We start from the raw sequence: 27,351 nt of genomic DNA on the forward strand, positions 1-27,351 counted from the left end.
TAGGGGACCCACAGCACAGCTGTTTTTTTCCTCAGCTTGAACAAGCAGGTTTTGCAGGAAAGGAGGGGTAGACGGAGGAAAGAGGAAGGAACAATTCCACACCTGGCCACGTACTGATCAGGAGTCCCTCTCCCGGGGACTCATCAAAATTGAGAAAGACTTGAGTAGAATTTATTATTTCGGCTGCCTTGGGGCTTAGCAGGTGGCTCTTGTTGCTGTTACAGACAAACCTGCCTGCATCCAGCTAGGGATGGACCCACAAGCAGAGAGCCCAACAGAGGCAATTAACACAAACCCTTACCACCTCCCACCCTACCGGCCCAAGCTCTGTCTGGAACCAGAAGTCCTAGCTAATACATTTTGGGGATGGATAAATAACTCATCTCTGACAAGACCAGGCCAACTCAGTGGGGGCTGTGTTCTGCTCAGTTTACAGAACAATGATCTGCTGAGTATTCTGGTTGTGGACAATGAGCTGTGGGAAATCTGCTGCTCAGACCATCTTAGGAAGCAAGTAGAGGCTGGAAAGTGCCCAGACCTCCTCGGATCCCTCGCCTTCCCTGTAGGAATTGGCCCTGAAAAGCGCAAGAGGCCTGGAAAGCCACTTGCTGTGAATTCCAGACCCATCCTCAGCATCATAGGGGGTCAGCCAGGGATCCCGGTGATTGCAAATCTGGCAGGTGTCCTGCCAACCTGGGTGCTCCAGACTTTCTCCCACCCCCCAGGACCTCCCAGGAGTCACCACACCATCAAAAATATGGGAATGTTCTCTCACAGATGCACCAGGGCGCCAGCATTGATAGATGCACTGTCTCCTGTGTCAGTAATGAAAGCCTGTAAGCATCCTACACCTTGGGGGAGACCCGCTTGCCTCTCCGCTGCTCCAGAGCTGTGGGATGTGGCACCGAAAGCACCCACTTTGGAGTTAGAGCCTCTTCCACTTTGGGTGATTTGGGTCAATTCACAAAGGTGACTCTCAGCCTCAGTGGGCTCACCTGTACAAAGGGGGACATGATGATAAGATGACGTATCTTACAAGGTTTGGCAGGCAGAGTAAAATAACACTCATTCACGAGTGTTTCAGGAACTGTCAAATATTCTTAAAACACACGCGCGGCCCGTCCGTCAAGCAAACAATGGCCCGCTGTCTTGTTCAGAGGAGCAGATGGGGCAGGAGCCCCTCTCATGCCGCAAATCTACCCCCAGGGATTGATTAAGCACCTACTTTGTGTCCAGCAGAGAAACCGTGTAGAGCGAGGTCACTGCCCTCCGGAACTATCATAGGGAGGGAGAAGAGAAAAATGCAGCTCTTAGAGAGAGGACAGTGTGACAGGGGATATTCAGAGAAGTCTTTATGAAGGATGTGATGTAGAAACTGCCCCTGGAAAGAAAACTAGGGTGCAGAGAAGACAAGAGAGGAAAGGGAAGCCTCTGCAAACATTTGGCATCCTCTTTGGGGGTCAATCAATATGATAGAAATTTGCCAGTATTGTTTTTTAGTTGCAGTACTAATTATTTCTCAGTGGTAGCTTTTTAGTCTGCTTAAAAGGCATTGTACTTAAAGATGCCTAGTGGTGGAAAGTGAGATTGTCACAGGAATATGGCAGCTTTGAACCCCCTTGTGGATTCTAGAGAAATTTCTGACACGGGAGCCACGGAAAGGAGTCGGGTAGGACTAGGGGGACTCTCTAATTTCATGAGCACCTGCCAGGTGCCAGGGCTGTACAGGGCTTCTGACAGTGGCCCCATGACATCAATGTTATTGGCATGTACTGATGAGGAAAGTGAAGGCTTCGAGAGAATTCAGTCCTGTATCACACAGCGGGGACTGGAACCCTTTGGAAATGAGTGAAGACGGCCCCTGTGAGAACACACACATGGCAGGTGCTTTGATTTTGGGTTCCGCAGGTGTCTCCATGGAAGCCATTCTGAAACTCTTTGGGGAACATTTCTTCCAATTCTGTAAGGCGTCTGGCTATGACAGGATGTTGCGGACCCTGGGAGGAGATCTCACAGAGTTTATTGAAAACCTAGATGCCCTCCACAGTTACCTGGCCCTGTCTTATCAGGTAAGCCGATCTGGGTCTGAACCTGGGGGCCCTGAGAGGAAGCAAATGCCTCTAGCAGTTCAAGGCCAGCACCCACCCCTCAAGAGGGTGCATTTGCCAGGGGCCTGTGGAAGCCCTGGGACGCAGTGTCAGTGGGTGGAGGAGTTCTCTGGAGCAAGAAATGGAAAATGAAAACCTGTTGGCCACTTTCATAAGCTGGCTGGCCACAACAAACAAGAGCTGGCTGGAGAGGTCAGCTCTGTGCTGGAGGATGGCCCGTTCTGATAGCGTTCTGGGGTGGGTTTGATGTTAGATCCAGAAGATGGGTCACAACAGGACAAAGGCTAGGGCCAGTCAGGTTTCAGAGGATTTGCAAAATCTCTCCTCAGGTTTCCTGGCCTGGAAGGAGCTGATAAATAGCTTCTGCAGCCAGATCCGTTTATTCATGTATCAGAAGGAGAGACTTGACAGGGCCAAGAGCCGGCATCGGAAACCATCCAACTCTGATTAACCCACAGAGTGGCTGCCGGAGGTGCTAAGAAACTCATTTCCCTAGTGGGGTCTGTCCTTCTGGAGTTCAGTCCTCGGTTTTCTTGTTTGAAGAGATCATTGGAAATTTAAATGGGCAGACTCCCTTTTCTTTTTTCTTAAAAAGAAAATGCTTTATTGAAAAGGAAAAGTGGCATTTGCACATATCTTAATAGTTTATTATTTTATATAAAATAGTTGATACGTATTTTTAGGGCCCTTGACAGTTTGCTCATCTCTTTCCCCACCATTTCTGTATTGAATGTGCGTAACTACCCTTGAAGGGTTGTCATGGGATAATGCATGTGGAAGTGCCTCATGAAGCACGCTGCCCCTTAGAGGTGTTAAGCAGGAAAATGGTTATCTTCTCCATTTTTCAGATAAAGAACAAGAGGCTTGGAGACTTAACTGACTTCGAGTAGGATGAGTAGTCAGGTCTGTCCTGTTGTTATTATGTGCACTATTCAGGAAGGTGAGAGGAATGAGGCTCTGAAGTCCCAGATGCATTGTATAATCTTATTCTTTAGGAGACACTGACCAGAAGGATGAAAAGCGTAGACTCTGAGCTGTGTCCCTGGGAAGGGGCCTGGGCTAGGGGGAGGAGTGAGGGTGGACATGGCAGCAAAAGCTTGTAGATTTTCATTTTAGCCCTTTTATATTCTGTTGGTATTATTTTGAAAACTTTTTGAGTAATTTTTTCAGATATAATTTTTTGAAATAACTTTTAATTTTCTGCTTTATCATATGCTTTTTATATGTCCTGCCTCAAATCTTCTTTAGTCAAAATGGAAATGCAGAAATACATACTTTCTCTCTATATATGCTTTTGGAAGGATAAAATAAATACTTGGGGGAAAAACCCTCATTTTAACTAGCATCCCTTCTCCACCCTCAACTACTAACTACCACCACCTTGGAAGAGAACAGACAGTCTCAGAAGGAAGCCACCTCGCTAACCTCTTCCCTCACTCAGACCGAAAGCTGTGAGCCAGGGAGCTGGGCAGCTTGCTAATCAAGCCAGGGGAGAAAATTGCTTCTCTCAGGGATTCCCCAAGGCAAAGACTTTATCCTGATTCCTGGACATATGAGCTGGGACATACTTGGATGTCAACATTTATTCCTGGAGAAAGATGATCTCTTTTGATATATCCTTGATTTTCCAAATGTGCAACTGTGCGCCACAGATGGTATTAACCTTCCAGAAGAAAAATGAACTTTTCTCCACCTGCCAATTCCTCCAAGCCCCTGATCTTTCAGAGTGAAGATGCTGGTGGTCCCTTGGTCACAGGCCAAGCCCGGCAGCCAGCCACCCGTTGGAGTGAATGTAGAAGCAGCTCTGCAGAGTGGAAAAGGCTCGACTGGGGGTTAAGATGTTGCTCTACTGTGAATCCCGCCTTAACTTCCCTCAGCCTCAGTTTCCGCCTTCTTACAATGGAGCTAGTGCTTTTACCACATAGAGCTGGGGAGGGGATTCGGTATAACATACAATTCCTGACTTAGAGGCAGAAACCATTTTAGATTTTATTTTTATGTGATTGGAGGGGGGCTTGGGATACAGTTCTGTGTGATGTAATAAGTACTGTTGTTTCACAAGCCTCAAAAGCATAATTTAATAAACAACTTGCATCCACTGGGGAAAATATGCTGTCTTTTAATTAGGAGATGAACGCACCATCATTTCGTGTGGAGCGACGAGCAGTTGGGAAGATGCTTCTCCATTACTACTCGGATAGAAGTGGTCTGTGCCACATCGTACCAGGTATGGGGCTGGCTTAACCTGACCCAGAGCTCTGGGATCTCCGGAGTAAGGATGTCTTTCCCCACAAATTCCCCAGGATGACTGACAGCCAGCTGTGAGGAGGAAGTTAAAGTTCCATCTCTTGTGTACTCCAACAATTTTCCCCAAAGTGTTGACCCTTAAAATAAATTTCCAAAGTGCCAAAAGAAGGAATAATTTTCATTTTTTATTTCAACATTTTAAATTATGTGGGTTTTTACCTAGTTATGATAATTCTGCATGTATTATTTTGTATCCTTTTTTTTGTATTCAGTATTATAGAAAAAAGCATGCTTTCATGTTTTCACATAGTCTTTAAACCCACCGTCTTTGATGGCTGAATCATATTCCATGTTGTAATGAACTAGTCCCCTGTTGTGGAACTTTTAGGAGATACTGCTCTTTCGCTATTGCAAATGGTGCTGCGATGCTCATCTCCATGCGTGCTTTTCCCATGTTTTATATTAGAACCCTGGGATAGATTCCCAGAGGAACACTTTCAAAAACATGATCCTTCATGCTTTTACAATTGAATTTTGCTTACATTATCTCCAAAGTTTGTTTAATGAATTGAGCACCTTCCTAAAAAAACAAACAAATGAATAGATGCTAAACTAGAAATCAGAGTGGCAGGGCTATAGATAGATATAGATATAGATACATGGATAGATAGATAGATAGTATCCAGTCATGTAAGTCTCTGCCTTTAAGTTATTGTTTTTCTAATTTATTAATCTGTCATATGCTGCCCGTCTTGATGCAGGGCCTGGGCTTGGTGAACTCAAAAGCTGCATAAGGATGATTTCATGATGTTTGCTGATACAACAGCCTTCTGCCATCCCTCACCAATAGGTGTCCTTCTGCTGCAGGGATCACTGAGGCTGTGGCCAAAGACTTCTTCGACATCGACATGACTATGGATATCCTCGATGTGAGTCAGGAGAAGGAGAGGACAGGGAAGAAGGAGCATGTCGTGTTTCTGATCATGCAGAAGTCACACAGACAGATGAGCAGGGTGAAGCCAAAGGGATTACAAGACAGTCAGGACATCCAGAGAGACTCAGAGGTACCGGGTCTGCTGTGACTTCAGAAAGCACAGTTCCTCTTAGTGGAGCTACCAGTCTCGACACAATCTATGCAAAGAACAGAATCAGCTGGACCTTCTAAAAGTGGAGTCAGGGCAGGGCTTCTCAATCTCACTTCTGTTGACATTTTGAACCAGATACCCTTTGTTATGACAGGCTGTCCTGAAGATGTTTAGCAGCTTCCTCTGTCTACTCACTAGACGCTAGGAGCACCCCAAGTTGTGGCAATCAAAAATGTCTCCAGGCATTGCCAAGTGTCCCCAGGCTGGGGGTAGGGGACAAAAATCACTACTGGTTGAGAACCACTGGGTTAAGTTCATTTAGATAAACACTGGGATGCTCTCTGGAATGGACTTTAGCCTAGAACATTTTTACCTATTAAAAACACTAATAGAAGGGCCTTGAAAGTTGCAATTCTTATGACATAATATTGACCTTTCAAGTCCTGAGTGCCCACCTTGGCAGCTGGGGCCAGTCCTGGGTCTGGGGTCAAGTCATGAGCCTGTGGATGACTGCCTCAACTGTAGTTTGTAGAGTGATCGTTCTCTGTTTAGGTACCACATCTATTAGGTACGTAGTTTTGTGTCCACAGAGCTCGTACAGATATCCAGAGAAGTCTGTGATTTCTGGAGCACACAGTGTTTATATCTTAGAGCATTTGAAGCCCAGTCAGAGTCTGTTCACTGCAGAATCTGCAACCACAGGAAGGGAAGATGTTCATGTGTGATTTTCCTGCCAGTCTTTTCTTGAGATTTTGTAAAAAGTTCTTGCTGACTTTGGTGGAGAAACAGCATGAGGATTAATTAGATAACCACCTTGAGGTCTATGAAATCTTGCTAAAATTGACCTTGCGAGGCCTCACAGTTCCTCTGGCCCCATCACAGCAAGTGGGGTTCCTGCATCTCCAGTCACGTGACCAGTCACATGACCCGACTACATGCTTCTCTCTCTGCTGACTACAGGCCCTGGAGGCAGCTTTCCTTAGGATGAAAGAGAGATATTTGAGCATCTCTCTTTATCCTGTGAAAAAGTCCGGCTGGGAAGTTGTGAGAAGCATAGTCCTGTCTGAAAAAGGTGAGTAGACCCGTCTCCCAACCCTGGCTCTCCGAGCAGGATAAGTACTTCGTGCACACAGACGGCAGAGTCCTCTCTGATTGTGATGTCACTGGTTTCTGCAGAGCTTGGATCTGGCAGGCATGGTTTTGAACTTCAAAATTTGCTTCCTTTGCCCCTTTTGTGTGTGCTGGGGCTGACGGAGGCACAGCCTCCCCTGTAGTCAGGGAAAGCCTCTGGAGAGGGGACGGGACTCAGCCCCGATTGGTGCTGCGTTGAAGTTCAAGAAAGAGGATGAGTGATGACGTATTATCAAGAACAATGAATTTTCTCAGGCCTTCCCGACTGGGGTGCCTGTGTGGCCTGGGAGTCTGTGAATGATGGTGATCGTGGTGTCCAGGGGTGCAAAGGACACTGGATCATGAGCCAGGAAAGCAGATTTCTGGCTCTGTCCCTAAGGAGCCTATGACCTCGAACAAAGTCCTCCATCTTCCATCTGGAAAATGAAGGCTTCAGGCTCTCAAAGGTGCCCCTGGTGGCCCTGAGCTGGTCTCGTGATCAGCACCTAAGACCTGAATCTGAACAGGGGCTCCAGCCCATCAGGGAGGGAGCCAGAGACTCCTGGTCCTGCCCTGATGGGTCATGGAGACATGTGTCTGGGAGAAGGTCTGCGGGGCTCAAAGGGCTGCATTTTGAGTCCCTCAAACCATGGCAAGCGAGTCAAACATGCAATTGACATCCTTTGTCTAGGAGATTTTCATATCAAAAAGGCTCCATTTCGAATCTCTAGCCACTGCCAAATAGGGCTGTTGGTTAAATTTTCACATGCCACCCAAAACTGTCAGTCTCAAAAGCGCCCCGGCAAATGTCCCTGGTGCCGGGCGGCGCGCGCTGCTCTGCTGGCTGATTGTCAGCTTGTCACCGCTTCAATGCCGGCCCTGTTTTCATGGCGAGACGCACTCAATTGGCCCAGAAACTCTTCAGCGGCGGGCAGAAACTTGGCAGGGGGCAGGGGGGCTTCTCAACCTGGTAGCAAGTTTTCTGTTTGTTTTAATTTGGAAGAAGAATTACCGTGGCCATCTGGAGACGCGGAGGGAGCTCGTGCTGAAGAGCGGGGACTGTACTTGGCCCAGGGAAACATTCAAGATGCTCTCTTGGGTTGGTGGCCTGAGTGGCCTCTGAATAGGACCCTCTTTTTCTCCAACAGGGCATCTCAGGAACACCTTTGAACCGATTTATCCTGAGCGGCTCTGGATTGAAGAGAAGACATTCTGCACTGCTTTTCCCTTCCACGTTGTATTTGATGAATCAGTAAGAGGCCTTTTCTCTCTGTAGCTTGAAGTGGGGATAGGCTGGGGAGGGGAGTATGTCCTATAGTCTTTTACCTTGGTGGGGACTTAAGTCCCTGAGGCGTACCCAGTGTTTGGGAGACTAGGATTTAGCCTGGCAGGACCCCTGACTTCCTTTTCTTGAGGTATCCTTTCACTGAGGAAACCAGAAGGTAGCATCTTCTTAATTGGTACAGAAGAGGGCAGTGCCAAGGGGTTTGAACTAGTGAGTGCATGAGCATGTTTGCCACTGGAGAAAAAGGAAGTGGCACTAAGACGGCTACACTAAGAGACAAAAGCACACAGGAGCAACGGCAGAGTGGACTTCTAGGTGCTAACACTCCCCATCCTTGTGGCCACCTTGGGTGGCTCAGTTCCACCAGGCTTCTCTTTCTGCGCCTTGAAGGTAGGGGGAGAGTCCTGTGCCCACTCCTGCCACTGTTCTGGGCGTGGTATGATGGATGGTGACCATTTACGTGTGGTTGTTACCAGTGTTCTTGGACAAAATATGTCAATTAAATTGATTATGAATCAATTTAAGGGCAATTAGGCAAATTTAATGTAGTCCAAAAATTCAGTTAAAATGCCTTCAGCCACTCCAACTTTCTCTGTATCTATGTGAATGTATAGACATGTTGAATCATCACCCAGCAGGGGACTGCTGGACACAGTGTATGACATTTATTCATCTGAATGTCATCTCTGCTCACAAAGAATTTATGATCTGAGGACAAACACCCCATATGAAACAACTAAGGAATTGTAAAGTTGTGCACTGCGGCTTCTCCCTAATGCCATGGGGATACTATTATTATTACTATTAATATTTAAAATTCTGATCTACTTTAAAAACTCCCTTTAAGTTTTGGGCATAGAAACAGAAAATTTGATGAAGCTTATTCCATAAAGTTAGTTAATTTCTATAGCCTGACAGAGTGAAGTTCATTATTCCTGGACAGCCTGTGCTGGCATTGGACTTTTTCTATAAAAGACAGTCATTTTGTTTTTGTCCTCCTGTGTGTTCCCGGGAGATAGCAGTGACAGGTGTCTCCCCACCTCAGTGAAAGGCTTCTCCACTCAGGCCTTGGCATCAGATCCAAGTTATAGAATTTTCTAGTTTCTTTTTTAATTAATTCCAAAGAGAGACAGAGACAAAGACAGAGAGGACTCCAGCAAGGGACGAACTATCACCCCACGGAGAGCTTTAACCCCTGCTTCTTGTTAGGAAAATACTTTGCTTTGGGGCACTCCCATGCTATTATTCATTGCTCTTTCACAGATTAGCTGCAGATTTGATTTTTAAAATAGTATTATTTCCATGGTATTTATTCCATTACTGACCCCTCTCCCCTCTGCAAGTCACAAAGCCCGACCAGAATGCTGTTTCTAGGGGAAAGTTCAGGGTGCAGGGTGCCGTCCCTTCTGTAGTCTCACACGCATCCTCTGTGGATAGCTGCAGGTCAGACAAGCTGGAGTGAATATTCAGAAGTACGTCCCAGGGCTCCAAACCCCGAAGGTTCGATTAGACGAATATTTCTCCATCGTCCATCCCCAAGTTACCTTCAACATTTTCGGCATCTGCAAATTTATCAACAGTCAATTTGTCCTGAAGGCGTGAAGAGAGAAGCTGCCCGCAGTGTGGAGAAGTCAGCCCACGCTCACACTCCGAGGTAGGAGCTCACCCCTTCCCAGTTCCTCCCTGCTGCTGGGAGACTGGACAGAAAGGGGGGAAGCAGTTTTCTAACTTCCTCCCAAAAGTTGGGTAAAAAGTCGGGGACTACATTGAGAACCGGTATTTCTTTCCATTTGGCTTGATCTGGAAACAATATATTCATTTCCTCAGCCATTTTTGGTTTAGACAAAAATGAACTCGATCTATGTATAATTATAAAATTCTAGACTCTATTACCAAAATTTTTAGAAAGCAGGCAATACTCTTAAGTATGCATGTAATGGTCTGATGTTTTTATATAGCAACCTGATCATCTGACCTCCTGTTAATAGGGCAACATATTTTGTTTCGGTTTTGTTTCCATTGTAAAATTTATATAACATAAATTTCACTTAACCATTTTTGAGTGTACCATTCAGTAAGTACATTTACATTGCTGTGCAGCCATCACCACCTTTCATCTCTAGAACTTTCACACTCCTGCAAAACTGAAACTCTGGCTGTTAAACACCAACTCCTTGTTTTCCCCTTCCCCTCCCCAGCCCCTGGGAACCACCACTCTACTTTCCGACTCTATGAACCTGATTAATTTAGGTACCTCATGTAAGTGGAATCATCCAGTATTTGTCCTTCTCTTTTTCACTCATCATAATGTCTTTAGGGTTCATCCATATTGTAGCACAGATCAGAATCCCCTTCCCCTCTAAGGCTGGATTATTATTCTATTATTCCATTATATGTATAGACTACCTTCTACTTCTCCATCATCTGTCAATGACGCTTGGGTGGCTTCCGCTTTTTGGCTGTTGTGACTAATGCTGCTATGAACATGGGAGTACAAATGTTTCATTGAATCCTTACTTTCAATTCCTTTTAGTATATACCCAAAAGTAGAGCTGCTGGATTGTATGGTAATTCTATTTTTAATTTATTGAGGAACTGCCATACAGTTTTCCACAGCTGCCGCACCATTTTACCTTCCCATCAGTAGTGCACAAAGGTTTCAAGTTTCTCCACATCCTCATGAACGTTTGTTATCCTGTTATTGTTTTGGGGGATTTTTTGATCATAGGTACCCTAATGGGTATGAAGTGGTATCTCACTGTGGTTTTAATTTGCATTTCCCTAGTGATTAGTGATGTTGAGCATTTTTCGTGTGCTTATTGGCCATCTGTATATCCTCTTTGAAGAAATGTGTATTCAAATCCTTTGCCCATTTTAAAACCAGGTTGTTTGTATTTTTTTTGTTGTTGTGTTGTAGGAGTTCTTCATATATTCTGCATATTAACCCCTTTTGATGTGCAAATATTTTCTCCCCCTCTGTGGGTTGCCTTTTCACACTTGATTGTGTCCTTTGATGCACAGAAGCTTGTAAGTTTGATGTAGTCCAGTTTACCTATTTGTGCTTGTTGCCTGTGTTTCAGTGTCACATCCCCCAAATCATTAGCAAATCCAATGTCTTGAAGCTTTTCTCCTGTTTCCTTCTAAGAGTTTTATAGTTTTAGCTTTTACATTTAGGTCTTTGATCCATTGAGTTAATTTTTTATGTAGCCTAAGGGGACACATGTTTTGAGCTTTCTGTTAGACTGATGATTAGGTGTTCTAGGCATAAACACAGGCAGAGCTATGGAGACATCTGAGAGGAAAATGAAATGTTCTGGGGACCCCGAGTGAGTTGTAGAGTCAGGGGTGGGAGACGAGGCTAGCAGGATGACGGTTTGAGCTCAGCCGTGCAGTGGGAAGCATTTTTAAGTATCTTCCACAATCAGATTTGAGATTTAGAGTGATCATTCTGGAGGCATGAGAAGGATGGACCAGAGTGTAGAGAAGATGGAGGCCAGGAGGAGGCCGCCTCTGGAGAGCAGGTGAGCAGCTTTGAGTGCCGAATGCAGTCAGGCAGGGGCTCCGGAATGTGATTGGGGAATCAAGATAGTTAAGGCAGAAATTGGCGACTGGAGATAGGGCTTGAAAAAGAGGGAATATTTACGATAATCATTCGCTTTTTTTACTTAGGTAACTGGGTCATGAAGGTGTGATTCAGAAAAGACATGATGTGAACACTTGAGGGCAGCTTTGTCAGTTTGTATCACTGCTGTATCCTCCATGCCTCAAACAGTGTGCCTGACTCATGGAGGAACTAAAAATGTACGTGATGAAAGAATTAATAAAAAAGACATTTGCAGAGGGGATTGAAGGCAAGTTCAGTTGCAGGCATCCATGTATAAATACCTAATAGATAATAATTTTAAAAAATCACTTCTGGGAGTGTAAATTGTCACAACTTACAGGGCAATTTGGCAATATGTAGCAAAGTCCTGAAAAGGATTTTTTTTTTTTTTTGGTCAAGTAATTCAGTGTCAAAGACTACATCCTTTAACAAAATAGCCACAATTATGCACAATGACATACCTCAAGCTTGTTCATTGCAATCTTGTTTGTAGAATGATAAAATAGACATAAAAATCCATGCTAGCTTATTACTCAAGTAAAATGCAGTATAATCAATGTAGCCAGTCAAAACTATGATGCATATCCATGTGTAACGCTTTGGAAGAATCCCTGTTATATATTTTAAGTGAAAAATTGAGATTACCAAAGAAGATGGTTGATAATTCCATTTTTGGATAATAAAAAGATAAATCCTAAAATATTAACAGTAACTCTCAGTGTGGTGTGACTATGGGTGATTTCTATTATTTTCTCCCACTTTTTTCATCTTCTGCAGTGAATGTCTACTGCTTTTAGAATAAGATCATAAACATCTATTTTTAAAAGTAGGTATTTTGAGTCCAGGAAACAGATTCAACTGTAAATTCAGATTCACCGTCAGCAGGTGTGGGGTGCGTGGGGAGCGCTGAAGGAGAACGCGGAGATGGAACCCCAGGGAACCCCAGCATCAAGGAATAGTCAAAGTCCTAAAGGAAAACAAGAAGCAGGGAAATCTCCGAGTGAAATCAGTGTCGGGGTGGGCCCCCGGCAGCCAGATTCCAAGGAAGGAGGGTCCGCTTAACACGCTGGAGCAGCGGAAGGGCCAGTGAGGGAAGGGCTGCCAGGCTTGTGCTGGGAGGCAGTGGGGCAGGGACCCGAGGTGCGAGGAGGTGAGAGCAGCAGCCACGGGGAGAGCCGCGGTGGAGAGAGGGGGAGAGGAGCGCGGAGGCGGGAAGTGGCGGAAACGTCCGCGCCGCCCGGCTGAAAGGAGGGCGTGCGGCCGCGCGGGGACAGCAGGGCGCGCGGAGCGGCTGCGGGCGGGCGCGGTGCCGCCTGCTGACGCGCCTCTCCCCCGGGCGGGCAGGCCGGATGATCCGGATGGAGGCCACGCGCTGCATGATGTACGTGTGCTCGCCGCAGCTGCGCAGCCTGCCCGAGCTGGAGGCGCGCCGGATGCACCTGTCGGACATCGCCCCCCACGACAGCACCAGGGACCTCATCCTCCTGAACCAGCAGCGCCTGGCGGAGATGGAGCTGTCCAACCAGCTGGAGAGGAAGAAGGAGGAGCTGCGGATCCTCTCCAAGCACTTGGCCATCGAGAAGAAGAAAACGGAGACCTTGCCGTACGCCATGCTGCCGGAACACGTGGCCAACCAGCTGAAGGAGGGCAGAAAGGTCGCTGCAGGTGAGGGTGCCCAGGCCCTTCACGGGGACCAGGGCAGGAGGCAGTGCCCTTCAGGGTTACATGACAGCGGAGCAAATTTACACTCACTCCAGTTTATGAGTTAAAGAGCTGGAAACCAATCAGAAGTCCATTGAACTCCCAAATGCATGCTTTTTCCCACCACTTAAGTTACTGTGGAAACAGAGGACACCAGAATGAACAATAAACAGACCGCAGAAGAGAAAAAGAGGTTAGCAGTTGGGACGAGGGCTGATATGAACAGTGTGGCACTTGGGTTGGGCCTGAATTTCAGCAGAAAGAGAAGGGAAAGGTGTTTTAGAAGAATGAAGTAGTGAGGGCGAAGGTCAGGCAGCGTGAAGGTCAATACTGCAGGCGTTATCCCTAGAACGTGGGGGTACAAGGCAGAGTGGCGCCTGCTGAGGCTGGGCAGGTAGGATGAGACTCTGCTGGTAAGTGATGAATCTGAATTATCGTGGGGAAAGAAATGGCCTTATTTCAGATGTGGCGGATTTAATAAAGTTTCTTTGTTTTTAATGGAAGTGACATGATTAGTTTTACAAAGATAATTTTGGCTGCAGTGTAGTAAGCACATGAGAGGGAGGTGGACTGGAAGCCCATCACAGTGCAGGTGAGTGATGGGGAAAGGCCTGAATTAAGGCAGCATGAGTAGGAATCAGCAGGATTCATAACTGAGGAGATGGGGGCAGGTAAGACATGGGAGTCAGGGATGAGTGTGAGGTTTCTCATGTGGAAAGATGTGATGCTCTATCCTAAGGCAGAAGCAGAAAGAAGAGCAGGTTTGAGGGCAGAAAGACAAGGTCAGTTTGAGAACTGATATGTTTGAAATGCCCATGGGAAACTCCACATCGCATGACCACCTACAGGCAGCGGGAATTGTAGGGAGAGCTCAGTGGGAGGTTCTAGGGTGAGCTCTAGATCTGGGAGTTACTGCAGTGTCATTGGCGATTAACCATAGACTCTGAATGATGGATAAGTTCCTCTAGGGAGGTGTGAAGTGGGAAGAAAGACGGTTGAGTATGGAAGCTTAGGGGACACATTATTTCAGAAGGAAGAAAAGCCAATGAAACATATAAAACAGAGATCGGAAAGGTAGGACGAATAAGAAGAGAGGATGCGGGCCAGCAGCCAAAAGGAAGAGAAAGTTACAAGATGGGGAGATCATTACCAGAGGCAGCAACAACACAGAAGGCGCCCAGCTGTGTTCAAGGAGTCATTCCACAGGTCTTTATTGATGTCCCAGGTCCTGCTCTGGGTGTGGGGGATACAGCAGAGATCAGTCTCTCATCTTGTGGACCTTGTATTCCACTGCGGGAGACAGATAATAACCAAATAACAACCCCACGTAAGATGCCATGCCACGTAAGTCTTATGGGTGGGGGACAGCAATCAGACTAAGGACAGAGAGCCTTGGGATTGTTATTCTGTCAAGAAGTTTCTCCCTGAGGTGCTTACGTCTGCGTTGTGAGATAGCCTGTGGATATTTAGGAAAATAGCACGTCAGGCGCAGGAAACAGCAGGTGCAAAGGCCCTAAGCAGGGAAAACCCTCAGGAGGCTAGTGTGGCCCATGCGGAGTGAGCAAGAGAGAAAGCAGGGAGCCATGAAGTCAGAGGGGACCTTATGGTCCATGGAAAAGATGTAGTGTTTTACTCTAAGTGTGCTGGAAGTCATGGCAGGTTTGGGGCCGAGGAGTCAGGGACCTGACGTACAGATCATCTGGGTGCTCTGTGGAAATAAGCGAGAGCCAGGGCAAGAGCAGAAGCAGCTGATGAGTTGGTAGGAGGTGTTGAGGCTACGGCAGCTCCCCTGACATATGGAGATGGAGACTGGTCGCCATGAAGTGGTGAGTTCCCCATCAGCCCTAAGCCTGGGTCTCCCGGAGTTCAGACCCTGCCTTAGCCCACCTGGCCAGGAGCAACTCTGTAAGCCAGAGCCCAGCCAGTCATTCTGTTTCCCCGAGAGCTCTGCACGTCTTACTGAGCATTTGTTCGCACTCTGTCTCTTTCACTAGACCAGGTGCTCCTTATGGGCAGGGACCCTGTCTGCTTCACATTTAAGATTCTCCCAACACGACAACTAGCTCACAGCACTTGATAAATGTCTGGTGAGGGGGCAGTGAATGCTGATTGGCTTCTGGCTCCTTTTCTCCAAGGCACAGTCAGATTTGGTTCCCAAAAGGACACTTGAATCCAGACTTAATAGAATTCGTAGTCTACATCCTTGGCTATCACTGACATTGATTTACGTTGCAGGAAAATTTAAAACCTGCACAATTCTCTTCAGCGACGTGGTGACCTTTACCAGCATCTGTGCTGCCTGTGAACCTATCCAAATAGTGCATATGCTGAATTCGATGTACTCCAAGTTTGACAGGTTAACCAGTGTCCACGAGGTCTACAAAGTAAGCCTGAGGGGTGGTGGGGCGTGTGTCCCTGTGTGCTCAGGCAGGGCAGGTAGCCAGTGGGGGCTCTTCCTTTGTGTGGGGTTCGGTGTGGATGCGAGTGGGCAGAGGAGGAAGAGCTAAAACGACTGGAAGTGCTTTAGGATTTTAGTCTTTTTTAGGAATCTTCTCATAATACCCAGTGCTAAGGTTGCCCTTGAGGGGCACACTGTCTTCCCAGAGAACACTGCTCCTTCACTGCAAGAGCAAGTCTAACCTAAGTGACGTGTGTCTATCTAATGCACAGCATCATACGACTACCCCAGGGGCTTCGTCTTCTCTGGGACTTGTCTGAACCAAAAGCAGAAGGACCTTTTGGCTCCCTCCTCGTTCTTTCCTGAGTCATTTTTCTTCTCACCTCCTCCCTCATGCTCCTCACATCTCCAGCTTTAATATGGTCCTTCTGTCGCTATATGGAAAATGCCAAAAATATTTAGTGCTAAGTTTAGTGTATTAAGAAAGCCCCCTGAATGGTCTCTCTTTCCCCCTTACAGGTGGAAACCATAGGAGATGCTTATGTGGTGGTAGGGGGCGTACCCGTGCCTATTGAAAGCCATGCTCAAAGAGTAGCTAACTTTGCCTTGGGGATGAGGATTTCTGCAAAGGAAGTGATGAATCCTGTTACTGGAGAACCCATCCAGGTAGAAAGCAACTGAGTACTCTGTTTAACACCAGCCCCTCTCACACACAAAAGGTGGACTTCTGTTTTAGTCTGCTCAGATAGTTACTGGGTACGTGACAATAATTGAAATGGGTCCTGTCTCCCCACTCTTCTCTGTATATGTTCCTAAGTAACAGAGATGCTAGTTTAGATGTTATTGTCCCAACTTCTCTCAAATTTCAGGAGAGGTTTTGGAGCCGGGGACTGCGATGTGACTCACTGTCACCTTCCTTTGTCCATAACTGAGGACAGTGCTGAACACATCTCCTCATTCACTTTGTGGGGCTCAGTCCATAGACAGCCAGCTCATTTCTTATCCCTGCCTTTTTGTGTAAACATTTCAACAAGTGGTTCAGATTTACTAAACAGCCAGCTTTCCTTCGCCGGGGGAAGTTGTGTATCCAACATGCCGTCTGACAGGTTCGGAACTCGGGCTGAGGTGTGAAACTGCCTCCAGCCAGCGGGCCAGACACCGAGGTGCCATTAGATATTCAGAATCGCTTTCCTTCCACCACGTGGCCACTAGTGAGACATCTGCTCGCCTTTCTCACAGGAACGCAGGAAGCTTCTCTTCCAAGTACAAAAGTTTGTTCACACTATAAGCGCTGGGCACATTTGGCGATGAAAAGTAAATGGCATCTTCTGTCTGCTCAGTTGATCCTAACCTCCCCGAGATGGCTTAGAGCAGTGCCTCTGTCCTTTAAAATCTAGATCCCTTCCCTGTTCCTGTCAGTCAGTTCTGCAAATTAAACAGCCAACGAAAAAAAAATTAAGTCAGTTATAAGATGGAATAAGATTTTCCCAAATGATAACCCACTATGCAGGGAATTCTGAAAATGCACCATACTCACCCTCACCACAAAGATTTAGAAGCTGAAATCAATCAATGTAATACATCACATCAACAAGAGAAAGGACAAAAACCACATGATCATCTCAATTGATGCAGAAAAAGCATTTGATAAAATTCAACAGCCATTTATGATAAAAACTCTCACCAAAGTGGGTATAGAGGGAACATATCTCAACATAATAAAAGCTATATATGACAAACCTACAGCCAGCATAGTTCTCAACGGTGAAAAACTCAAAAGCTTCCCACTAAAATCTGGGACAAGACAAGGATGCCCACTATCACCACTCCTATTCAACATAGTCCTGGAAGTCCTAGCCACAGCAATCAGGCAAGAGAAAGAAATAAAAGGGATCCAAATTGGAAAAGAAGAGGTAAAAATGTCATTATATGCTGATGACATGTTACTATATATAGAAAACCCTAAAAGGTCCACACAAAAGCTACTAGAGCTGATTGAAGAATTCAGCAAGGTAGCAGGTTACAAAATTAATGTTCAAAAATCAGTTGCCTTTCTTTACACTAACGATAAATCAACAGAAAAAGAAAGTAAAGAAACAATCCCCTTTAAAATAGCACCCAAAGTAATAAAATATCTGGGAATAAATCTAACCGAGGAGGTGAAAGAATTATACACAGAAAACTATAAACCATTGATGAAGAAAATTAAAGAAGACTTTAAAAAATGGAAAGATATCCCATGCTCTTGGATTGGAAGAATCAATATTGTTAAAATGGTCACACTGCCCAAGGCAATCTACAGATTTAATGCAATCCCTATCCAATTACCCAGGACATATTTCACAGAACTAGAACAAATCATAATAAAATTTATATGGAACCATCAAAGACCTAGAATTGCTAAAGCATTACTGAAGAGAAAGAAAGAGGCTGGAGGAATAACTCTCCCAGACTTCAGACAATACTATAGAGCTACAGTCATCAAGACAGCATGGTATTGGTACCAAAACAGACATATGGACCAATGGAACAGAATAGAGAGCCCAGAAATGAACCCACAAACCTTTGGTCAACTAATCTTCGACAAAGGAGGCAAGAATATACAATGGAATAAAGACAGTCTCTTCAGCAAATGGTGTTGGGAAAACTGGACAGCAGCATGTAAAACAATGAAGCTAGAACACACCCTTACACCATATACAAAAATCAACTCAAAATGGATTAAAGACTTAAACATAAGACAAGATACAATAAACCTCCTAGAGGAAAACATAGGCAAAACATTATCTGACATACATTTCAAAAATTTTCTCCTAGAAGAAATAAAAGCAAGAATAAACAAATGGGACCTAATGAAACTTACAAGCTTCTGCAGAGCAAAGGAAACCAGAAATAAAACAAGAAGAAAACCTACGGAATGGGAGAAAATTTTTGCAAGTGAAACCGACAAAGGCTTGATCTCCGAAATATATAAGCAGCTCATACGACTCAATAAGAAAAAAATAAACAACCCAATCCAAAAATGGGCAGAAGACCTAAACAAGCAATTCTCCAAGGAAGACATACAAATGATCAAAAAGCACATGAAAAAATGCTCAATATCACTAATTATCAGAGAAATGCAAATCAAAACTACAATGAGGTATCACCTCACACCAGTCAGAATGGCCGTCATTCAAAAATCCAAAAATGACAAATGCTGGAGAGGCTGTGGAGAAAGGGGAACCCTCCTCCACTGCTGGTGGGAATGCAGTTTGGTGCAGCCACTATGGAAAACAGTGTGGAGATTCCTCAAAAGACTAGGAATAGACTTGCCATATGACCCAGGAATCCCACTCCTGGGCTTGTATCCAGAAGGAAATCTACTTCAGGATGACACCTGCACCCCAATGTTCATAGCAGCACTATTTACAATAGCCAAAACATGGAAACAGCCTAAATGTCCATCAACAGGTGACTGGATAAAGAAGAGATGGTATATTTATACAATGGAATACTACTCAGTCATAAAAACCGACAACATAACGCCATTTGCAGCAACATGGATGCTCCTAGAGAATGTCATTCTAAGTGAAGTAAGCCAGAAAGAGAAAGAAAAATACCATATGAGATCGCTCATATGTGGAATCTAAAGACTCAAGGACAGAGAATACAGACTTGTGGTTACCAGGGGGGTAGAGGGTGGGAAGGGATAGACTGGGATTTTAAAATTGTAGAATAGATAAACAAGATTACACTGTATAGCACAGGGAAATATACACAAATGTTATGATAAATCACAGAGAAAAAAATGTGACAATGAGTGTGTATATGTCCATGAATGACTGAAAAATTGTGCTGAACACTGGAATTTGACACAACATTGTAAAATGATTATAAATCAATAAAAAATGTTAAAAAAAAAAGATTTAGAAGCTGAGAAATACTGCAGGACTCCATGGCAGTCTTTGGAGTAAATACTGGCCACGTATCATGGCCATGAAACTGGCCCATTGTAAACATACAGATACAGCTGTTGACTAAAATCCCCAATGCAGTAAATTAAAAAACAAACAAACAAACAAAACAAAAACAAGATGGGAGGTAATGAGGGAGAAATACACATACACACTACCTATCCATCCCATGGACAGGAAAACCATATCAGAAATCAGAAATCAAAAATTCTGTTTATGAGTTTAAAAGAGACTAGACATAGTAGAGGAAAGGATCAGAAGAGCAATAGAAATGATTTAAACTGAAACATAAAGAAGAAAACAGGGTGAGAAAAGTGAAACAGAGCATCCTGGATCTGTGTTGGATAATGTCATATGGACTACCATACGGGCACTGGAGCCCTCGAAGGAGTAGAGTGAGACTGGGTCAGAAGAAGTATTTCAAGAGACAATGGTTGAGAATATCCTTGAGGTGAAGAATGTCAACTCACAGATTCCACGAGCTAAGCAAATCCAAACTGAGTGAATACAAGGACAAGCACTTCTAGTCAAATATACCAAAAACCCCACCCTAGTGCCATAAGGCAAGAAAAAGAGAGATGATGTAAGTATTAGAAAGGAAGAAGTAAAATGATCATTATTCGTAGACCAAATAAAGCTGCACCTAGAAAACTCTACACAAACTACAGTAAACTACCGGATCTAGTAAGTTTAGTAAGATCACAGGATACAAGAACAGTATACAAAAATTAGTTCAATTTCTATACATTAAGGATTAAAAAAATTGGAAAATGAAATAAAGACTGTTTAAACTTAGTTTTAAATCTTGAAGAATAACAAAACTGGAGGACTTACATTAATTTCTAGACTAATTTTAAAGCTACAATAATAAAGACGGTGGAATTGGCAGAAGTACACACAAATAGATTGGAGCTGAAACTGACTATATTTAAGGACAACTGAGCTTTGACCTAGGTTCCAAATCAATCGAGTGGGGAAGCAATCTTCTTAAGAAGTGGTTCTGTTACAACTGAATGTCCATTTGGGAAGAAAAATGAACCTCAGTCCTATCTCACTCCACTTATAAAAATAAACTTGAAATATATTACAGGCTGAAATGTAAGTGCTGGAACTATAAATCTTGAAAGAAATACAGAAGAATAGCACCAAGACTTTGAAGTAAGCAATGATTTCTCAGATGGGCACAAATCACTAACTATGAAGGAAAGAAAAATGATAAACTTCAATGGTTTAGGCTAACTTGTGTTCCTTTTGAAATTCATATGCTGATGCTTTAACCCCTGGTACCTCAGAATGTGGCTATATTCAGAGATAGGGCCTTTAAAGAGATGATCAGGTTAAAAGCAGGCTGTTAGGGTGGGTACTAATCCAGTTAGAAGAAATAAAAAAGTGGTTAACCTCTGCAGGGAGGGACAGAACGTAACTGGAAAAGGACACAAGAAAACTTCGCAAGGTAATGGAACGAGTCTGTATTTTATTTCGGATGGTAGATACAGGGATATTTGCACTTGGCCAAAACTAATGGAGATAAAGAAGACAGACCTTAATGTGTTTATGTAAATTATACCTCAATTTAAAAGTAAAAGCAAGAGTATTCGATGATCACTTTTCAACGAGGTTCTCTCTGTACAGATCAGAGTGGGCATCCACACGGGACCAGTCTTGGCAGGTGTCGTGGGGGAAAAGATGCCGCGGTACTGCTTGTTTGGTGACACTGTGAACACAGCTTCCAGGATGGAAAGTCACGGGCTTCCCAACAAAGTGCACCTCAGCCCCACAGCCTACAGGTAGCCATTCATTTTTTCATGCCTTTCTTGGTCTCTTCCCCTTCTAGAACATACAGTGCCTAGCCTCCCCCAGATGGGGGTAATGGAGGAAACCCATGCCTTTTCTTCCTTGCCACACTGTCTTCCAGAAGACTGTGACAGACAATAAATATTGTTGAGCCTTTGCTATAAGACAGTGTTTGCTCTCAAGTAGCATATGGTCCAGTGCAGGAGTTGGCAAGTTATAGCCACAGACCATAGTGGCTAGCCTGCTGCTTGTTTTTGTAAATAAAGTTTTATTTGAAACACAGCCATAATCTTTATTTAAGTGTTGTCCGTGGCTGTGTTCATGCTACAACAGCAGGGTGAGTAGTTGTGACAGAGACTATGTGGCCCCCAAAGCTGAAAATATTTTCTATTTGGTCTTTTACGAAGAAAGTTTGCTGACCTTTGGGTCCAGTGGAAGGAAGAAATATTCACAGATAATTATTTTTAATGTGTGATAAGTACAATGATAAAGATATGCGTGAAACAATGTGGTTCCTTGAGAACTTACAAGAGGTCCCACTCTCTTCTAAGTTCTTTAACGTACGTTAGTTTGTCTACTGCTGCAACAAATATGAAGATATATGCTTATTATCTACAGATGAGGGAGAAAAATCAGGCACAAAAAGGTTAATCACTCGCCTCGGGTCACAGGAAGGCTAGGAAGGGAAACAGCCTGGTTACAACCCAGGGGGTCAGGCATTAAGCACCCATTTCTCATGCCTGAGGGAACTCTAGTGTGTTGTGGACCTTGGGGCGATGGTGCCGAACCCAGGAAAGAGATTCTGTGTGGAGGAGGGAGGATTCTGAGCTGAATCTTTGAACAAGGGGTTCCAGAGCAGAATTTAGCCCAAACTGGGGCCTTGGAAGTGGAAAACAATCAGTACCAACACAGGTGGGGAGGAAGTGCAGAGAACTACGAATTAGCTTTGCTGGGGTGGAAGATAGTGGAGAAAGCTGTGTGTGCCTCACCGAAGGGCAGGGGCTTACCCTGTAGGTGAAGCGGAGCCCCTGAGGGGCGTGAGATCCGAGACCACGGCAAGGTCAGGGTCCTGCTTGACACCGACCACTCTAGGCCGCAGATAAGGGCAGGTCTGAGCATCAGGAAACGGGAAAGAGAAGACTTTTAGGAGTTCGGTTTGAACTAGAACATTTGTTGGTGGGAATCTGGGGGAGAGTAAAATCAGCTAAACTTGGTAATTGCTAGAAATGGGGGATGAGAAAAAGAGGGAGGAGCTGAATGCCTCCCAGTTCATTCTGGGCCAGTGGGGCCTGAATCTCACCATCTGAGATGGGACAAGGAAGAGGCTTCCAGTTCAGAGGGGCAGACGACGAGTTCAGGTTGGGAAGTGTTGAAATCAAAGGAACTGGGGAGCTTCTAGGGAGAGGTGCCATTACATGGATGGATGAAATTTGGAGTCAGGTTGTTGGCTGGGACCCAGACCTGGAGTAATAACACAATGGCAGTAATTAAGCCACAAATGTTGATGAGATCCCTGGGGAGGGATGCCGTGTAAGAAGAATAGTGGAAAGAACTAACATTTAAGTGGCAGACGGAGGAGGAGGAGCCCGTGGAAGAGGCGAGAGGAACAGAATTCAGGGTGAGAAGCACCCTTGTAGATGTTTTTATGGAGGAAGAATTGAACAAAAATGTCAACTGTAGTGACAGGGATTGAAAAATATTCACCGGAGGTTTGGAAAAAGTGGTTCCATTATTAGAAGTGGTTGTGGTAGGATGGGGGGAAGGGACAGGCACTGGATTGTGGGTTGAAAGATAAAAAGAAGAGAGCGTTTACATGGGACTAAAGTGGGGGATGATCAAGTGAGATGGATTTTACTTCTATTTAGGATGGAAGTGAGCTTAGCATGCTGGTAAGGCTGAGGGAAGGATGCAGATGGAGAGATGACTGATGGACCAGGCCCTGAGGAGGTGGGAAGGGAGCATGGGTGGGGCGCCCTTGGACAAGATAGCCTCTGAGATTGGGAGGAAAAGGGTAGGTGTGGTCAATCGGATGAGAAGTTGCAAGGTCTCACCTCTAATGGCTACAGTTTTGTGGCTGAATCAGGTCAGAGTAGGAGGCGTGGTCAGCAGTGTGAGGGTGAGGCGAGCAGGTGCCCAATGGGGGAACATGATACGCGAGGCGAAGGTCTGAAATCTCCACGGCCAAGAACAAGGGAGGGTGGCTGAGTGCTGAGCCTCGGCTGAGGCAGCTGACCGTGATTGTGAAACATCGTTAGTCTGCCCCGTTCTGTGGTTTTTCTCCAACATCCCTCGGCGGCCGGTAAATAAATGAAAAAGCCACCTTCTCCTGCGGCTCTGTCCCTTTCCTGGGCCCCTCCCTGTGCCCTTCTTCCTGTTCCCAGACTCCTCCCTCTCACAGCAGCCTTCCCAAGGTGGCCAACTCTCAAGTGATAGACCTGTGAGCTTTGATATCTGTGCATTTTTCTTTTCTCTGTGCAGAGCCCTGGAAAATCAGGGGTTTGAAATCATTGAAAGGGGTGAAATCGATGTGAAAGGGAAAGGGAAAATGACCACATACTTTCTGATCCAGAACTTGAATGCCTCGGAGGATGAGATCATGGGGAGACCTCTGACTTGGACTGGCCCTGCGGGTAAGCATAGGGAGAAGCCTCGTCGTTGGTGCTGAATATTTTTTCCACCAACAACTTCACCTGTGTTCAGTGAGGTCCTGGGGTTTGAGGGCCAGCGTGGGCATCCTCCCCATCCACCCACAAGCTGCCACTTTCGGTAACCAGTTTTCCCTGAACGGTCTTCTCTTGCATCCAGAATATTCCGATATTCCTTGATCTGGGCTGCTGGACCTGCCTGCAGGGTCTCTTGTGCATTTGTTTAAAGTTCACCCTGTCCAAGAAAGGGGCTTTGTCCATCAGCCTCTCCGGCAGCTGGAGATGATTTCAGAGCCTCCCTCTGTTCCTCAGCCTCAGGGAAGGCTCCAGAAGAGGCTTCCTTCACACCTTGGAAACTTCCACCTTCCCTTCCTCATTGTCTGCTGGCTTCCAAAACTGGGAAGCAGGACAAAATCCGTGACTCACTCGGCTCCAGGAATGACAAGAGAGTGAGATGAGGTTAAAACAACCCAGGGCTAAGCCAGACCAGGGATCACCATTTGGGTCACGATGCTCAAAAAGAAAGAAAAAAAGGAAAAAGCAAAGGCAGCAGCTGGAATCCACCAAGGAGCAAGGCGGCCTCCTCCAGCTGCAGGGCAGACCCTGTCCCCCGACACGGTCAGGGCTCCTGAACAACCGCCTGGGTCACCGCTGGGAAACGCTGACCCGAGGGGGAGACCCAGTAGCAGCAGAGAAACCTTCCTGAACCTCTGAAGCAAACTGGAGAAGGAAGTGGGTTCATTCCGACAGGAGCTAATCCTTAGCTGCTCCTGGGCCTGCGAAGGAAGCATCTAAGTCCAGAGGCTCCTGGTGTGTGTAGCTGATAGACGCAGGATGTCTCTTTGGGACGCACAAATTATAGCTACTGTTTTTAAATTGAGGCTATACCAATGAAGAGGTGGAAATTTGAAGAACCTGTAAAATTGTTTTGGTGACATTTTCGTTCTAATATTTGCTCACCTTAGTATCCCTGTGGGCTGTGATTGGTTTGAGCTACATTTTATTGTTGGATGCACCGGATAGAAAGTCTAAATTAAAAAGTGAAATAACTCTGGCTAATAAAGACCAGGAGGCACCCTCTTTTGAGTTTCTGAATTTCTAGGCTCTGGGGACCTCACCCCCGTCCCATCACCTCCTCTCTCTCACCAGCACATCGTCCCCAGGACTGAGGGCTGCTACAGAGGGATAAACGTTTCCCTTTTCTTTGTCAGAAATAGACAAAGGTTGGGGAAGGGGTGGGGTGTCTTTTGCCACCTGACGGTGGGAGAGAGGAAGATGGAGCTGGAGGCTTTAGCGCCAGGACCGGGCAGAATCTTGCTCGGAAGGTGCACCTGCCTCAAACGCAAGACTGCTTCCTCCCATTTCCTCTGCAGAGAGGTTTTCACAAACTGGAAATTTGAGAAACGGGATTCTAGAACATGGTCTGGGCTGGTAGAACCTAACTCACTTTCAGTTCTGAGCTGGAAACAAACAGAAACAACAGAGAGCAGGAAATGGGTGAGGGTGTCTCGGTTGAAGATCTCAATCTGGACCCCGAGAAAGGAGGGAGGGGACAGCCCCTCTCAGGCCCTAAACACTATCTTGGTGCAAAGTGGGTAAAGGCACCCTTTGCAGGTAGGCAGCCCAGCCCCTTGAGCGTGGCTTATAATAAGGTCACCCCTTCCTCCGGGCGGATGCCAGCCCCCAGCCCCACTCCTGGCCAGTGTCAATGTGCAGAGAAACACAACCCTGTACGTGGAACCCAGAAGGTGGGGGGTTCCACCTTTTTTTCTCCCATGCTTCTCTACATTTCCCTCATCTTTTCCCCATCAGCCTAGCATTTCTGATGTTGAGCCTTGGCTATCAGGCTCTGGGGAAGGGGGGCATCTGCCTGTCTCTGTGCCTGCCCCTCCTGTCCCCACCGGAGCACAGCTCCAGCAGGAACAGGAAGGCCAGGGTCCCTCAGGGGAGACCCCATGCCGACCCTGCTCCCTAAGTGACCGAGGGGCTGGAGGATGTGACCCCGTGAACCTCTAGGGGCATGAAACTTACCCCACGAGCCAGATGGGCTCTCAGAGCCCACGGTGAAGGGGAAGGAACTCTTCCCAAATCAGCTGTCCCCTTGTATCAGCTCCCGGAGACACATGCTGACTGGGCACGACTTGTGGGGGTGTGGGAGGGAGACCAAGAGGTTGAACTTGAGGGGACTGCAGTGTGCAGTAAGACCTGTCTGACCACGGCAGTGCGGGGAGAGGGGGCCTGGGCAGTGTCCTTCCTGTGTTCCCGGTGCCCTGCAGGTTGAGAGCCCCACGGTTGCCGACATTCAGAGAAAGGCCCCACCTGACACGTGCTCACAGGCCTTCCCCTCAATTTTTGTTTTTTGTTTTTTTTTTTTTGCAGAAGTAAGTGCTCAGGAAAGTCAAGACAGCAAAACTCTGGCCATCATGAGGTATGCAGACAGCTGGCAGCTGCCCCCCAAGAGTGACACAGCCAGCGGTGAGTACCCTGGATGTGATGGAGACCCCCAGCACTGCAGCTGGGCTCCCAGGGGGTTGGGGAAGAGCCAGAGAGGGGCGGCTCAGGCGGAGTTTGGGGCCCTTGAATGATAGCTGTGTGTTTTGAGGAGGTTTTTTACTTTAATACTCCCCTAACCTCCCCACCCCAAGTGCCCCAAGGGATCCCTCATTCTGAGAGGGTCCTCTCTGCCCGCCTCCCAGAGAACATCTATGTCTCAGAAACACTTAGTCTCCATGAACCCTCAAACCGACGTTTCTCCGGACATGGTGCCCTCAGGAGCATGCTGCCTATCGATGAGGGGTGCTGGATATCCCCAGCCCCATCCCCATCACCTGGTGCTGCCTAGCACTGACCTCAGGGCATTGACACCACCACAAAGCACGGCTCAGTGCCATCTTCTCTGCTCTGTCCAGAAAGATGGCAGGGGTGAGGGTTCCTCTCAGGTCACACTTACTCTCCAATGTTCTGGTGAGCCGCTCAGCTTCCTCGGGAGCCCGACTCAGGACAGACAGCCAGGTTTTGAGTTCGGGGTCACAGAGCAGTGCAGAAGGACAGGGATGGGCCCGCAGACTGCACCCTCCCCTTCTCCCTTCCTGGCTTTGAGCCGTTGGCACTCGGCACTGCCCCAATGCCTGTAGATGTCCCTCTACTTTGACCCCAGAATGAGGTTGAGGGAATGACCAGCACACTTCTGTTCAACTCCACTGAGAGGAGACAGAGCAAAACTTGCCTCTCTCTGATCCGGGGGCAGGTGGCATCTTGGATTCAGGCATGAGAAGCTCAAAGTGGACTTCCCGCCATCACCCAGAGGCATTTCCCTCCCCCTCCTCGCTCCCTGCTTGCTTACAGTTGCATGTTTCTGACACTGTTCAAGCCCTGAGGAGTCACCAACGCTAATACAGTTTGGAATGTAACGTTCATA

The 27,351-nt window shown here is 46.2% G+C and overlaps 1 protein-coding gene across 1 annotated transcript in view; it reads left to right on the forward strand.

Moving 5' to 3' along the window:
* Nucleotides 1-27,351, forward strand: part of LOC102533514 (guanylate cyclase soluble subunit beta-2-like) — a 59,617-nt gene that overhangs the window by 24,269 nt on the left and 7,997 nt on the right. The window contains 12 exon segments of the mRNA XM_072937369.1: nt 1,909-2,069; nt 4,236-4,335; nt 5,223-5,419; nt 6,401-6,512; nt 7,699-7,802; nt 9,273-9,489; nt 12,784-13,104; nt 15,376-15,524; nt 16,058-16,204; nt 21,127-21,281; nt 23,767-23,918; nt 26,313-26,408. Of these exon segments, the coding sequence (XP_072793470.1) occupies nt 1,909-2,069; nt 4,236-4,335; nt 5,223-5,419; nt 6,401-6,512; nt 7,699-7,802; nt 9,273-9,489; nt 12,784-13,104; nt 15,376-15,524; nt 16,058-16,204; nt 21,127-21,281; nt 23,767-23,918; nt 26,313-26,408 (1,911 nt within the window).

This window comes from Vicugna pacos, chromosome 14 (genome assembly GCF_048564905.1).
Source record: "Vicugna pacos chromosome 14, VicPac4, whole genome shotgun sequence".
NCBI classification, from domain to species: domain Eukaryota; kingdom Metazoa; phylum Chordata; class Mammalia; order Artiodactyla; family Camelidae; genus Vicugna; species Vicugna pacos.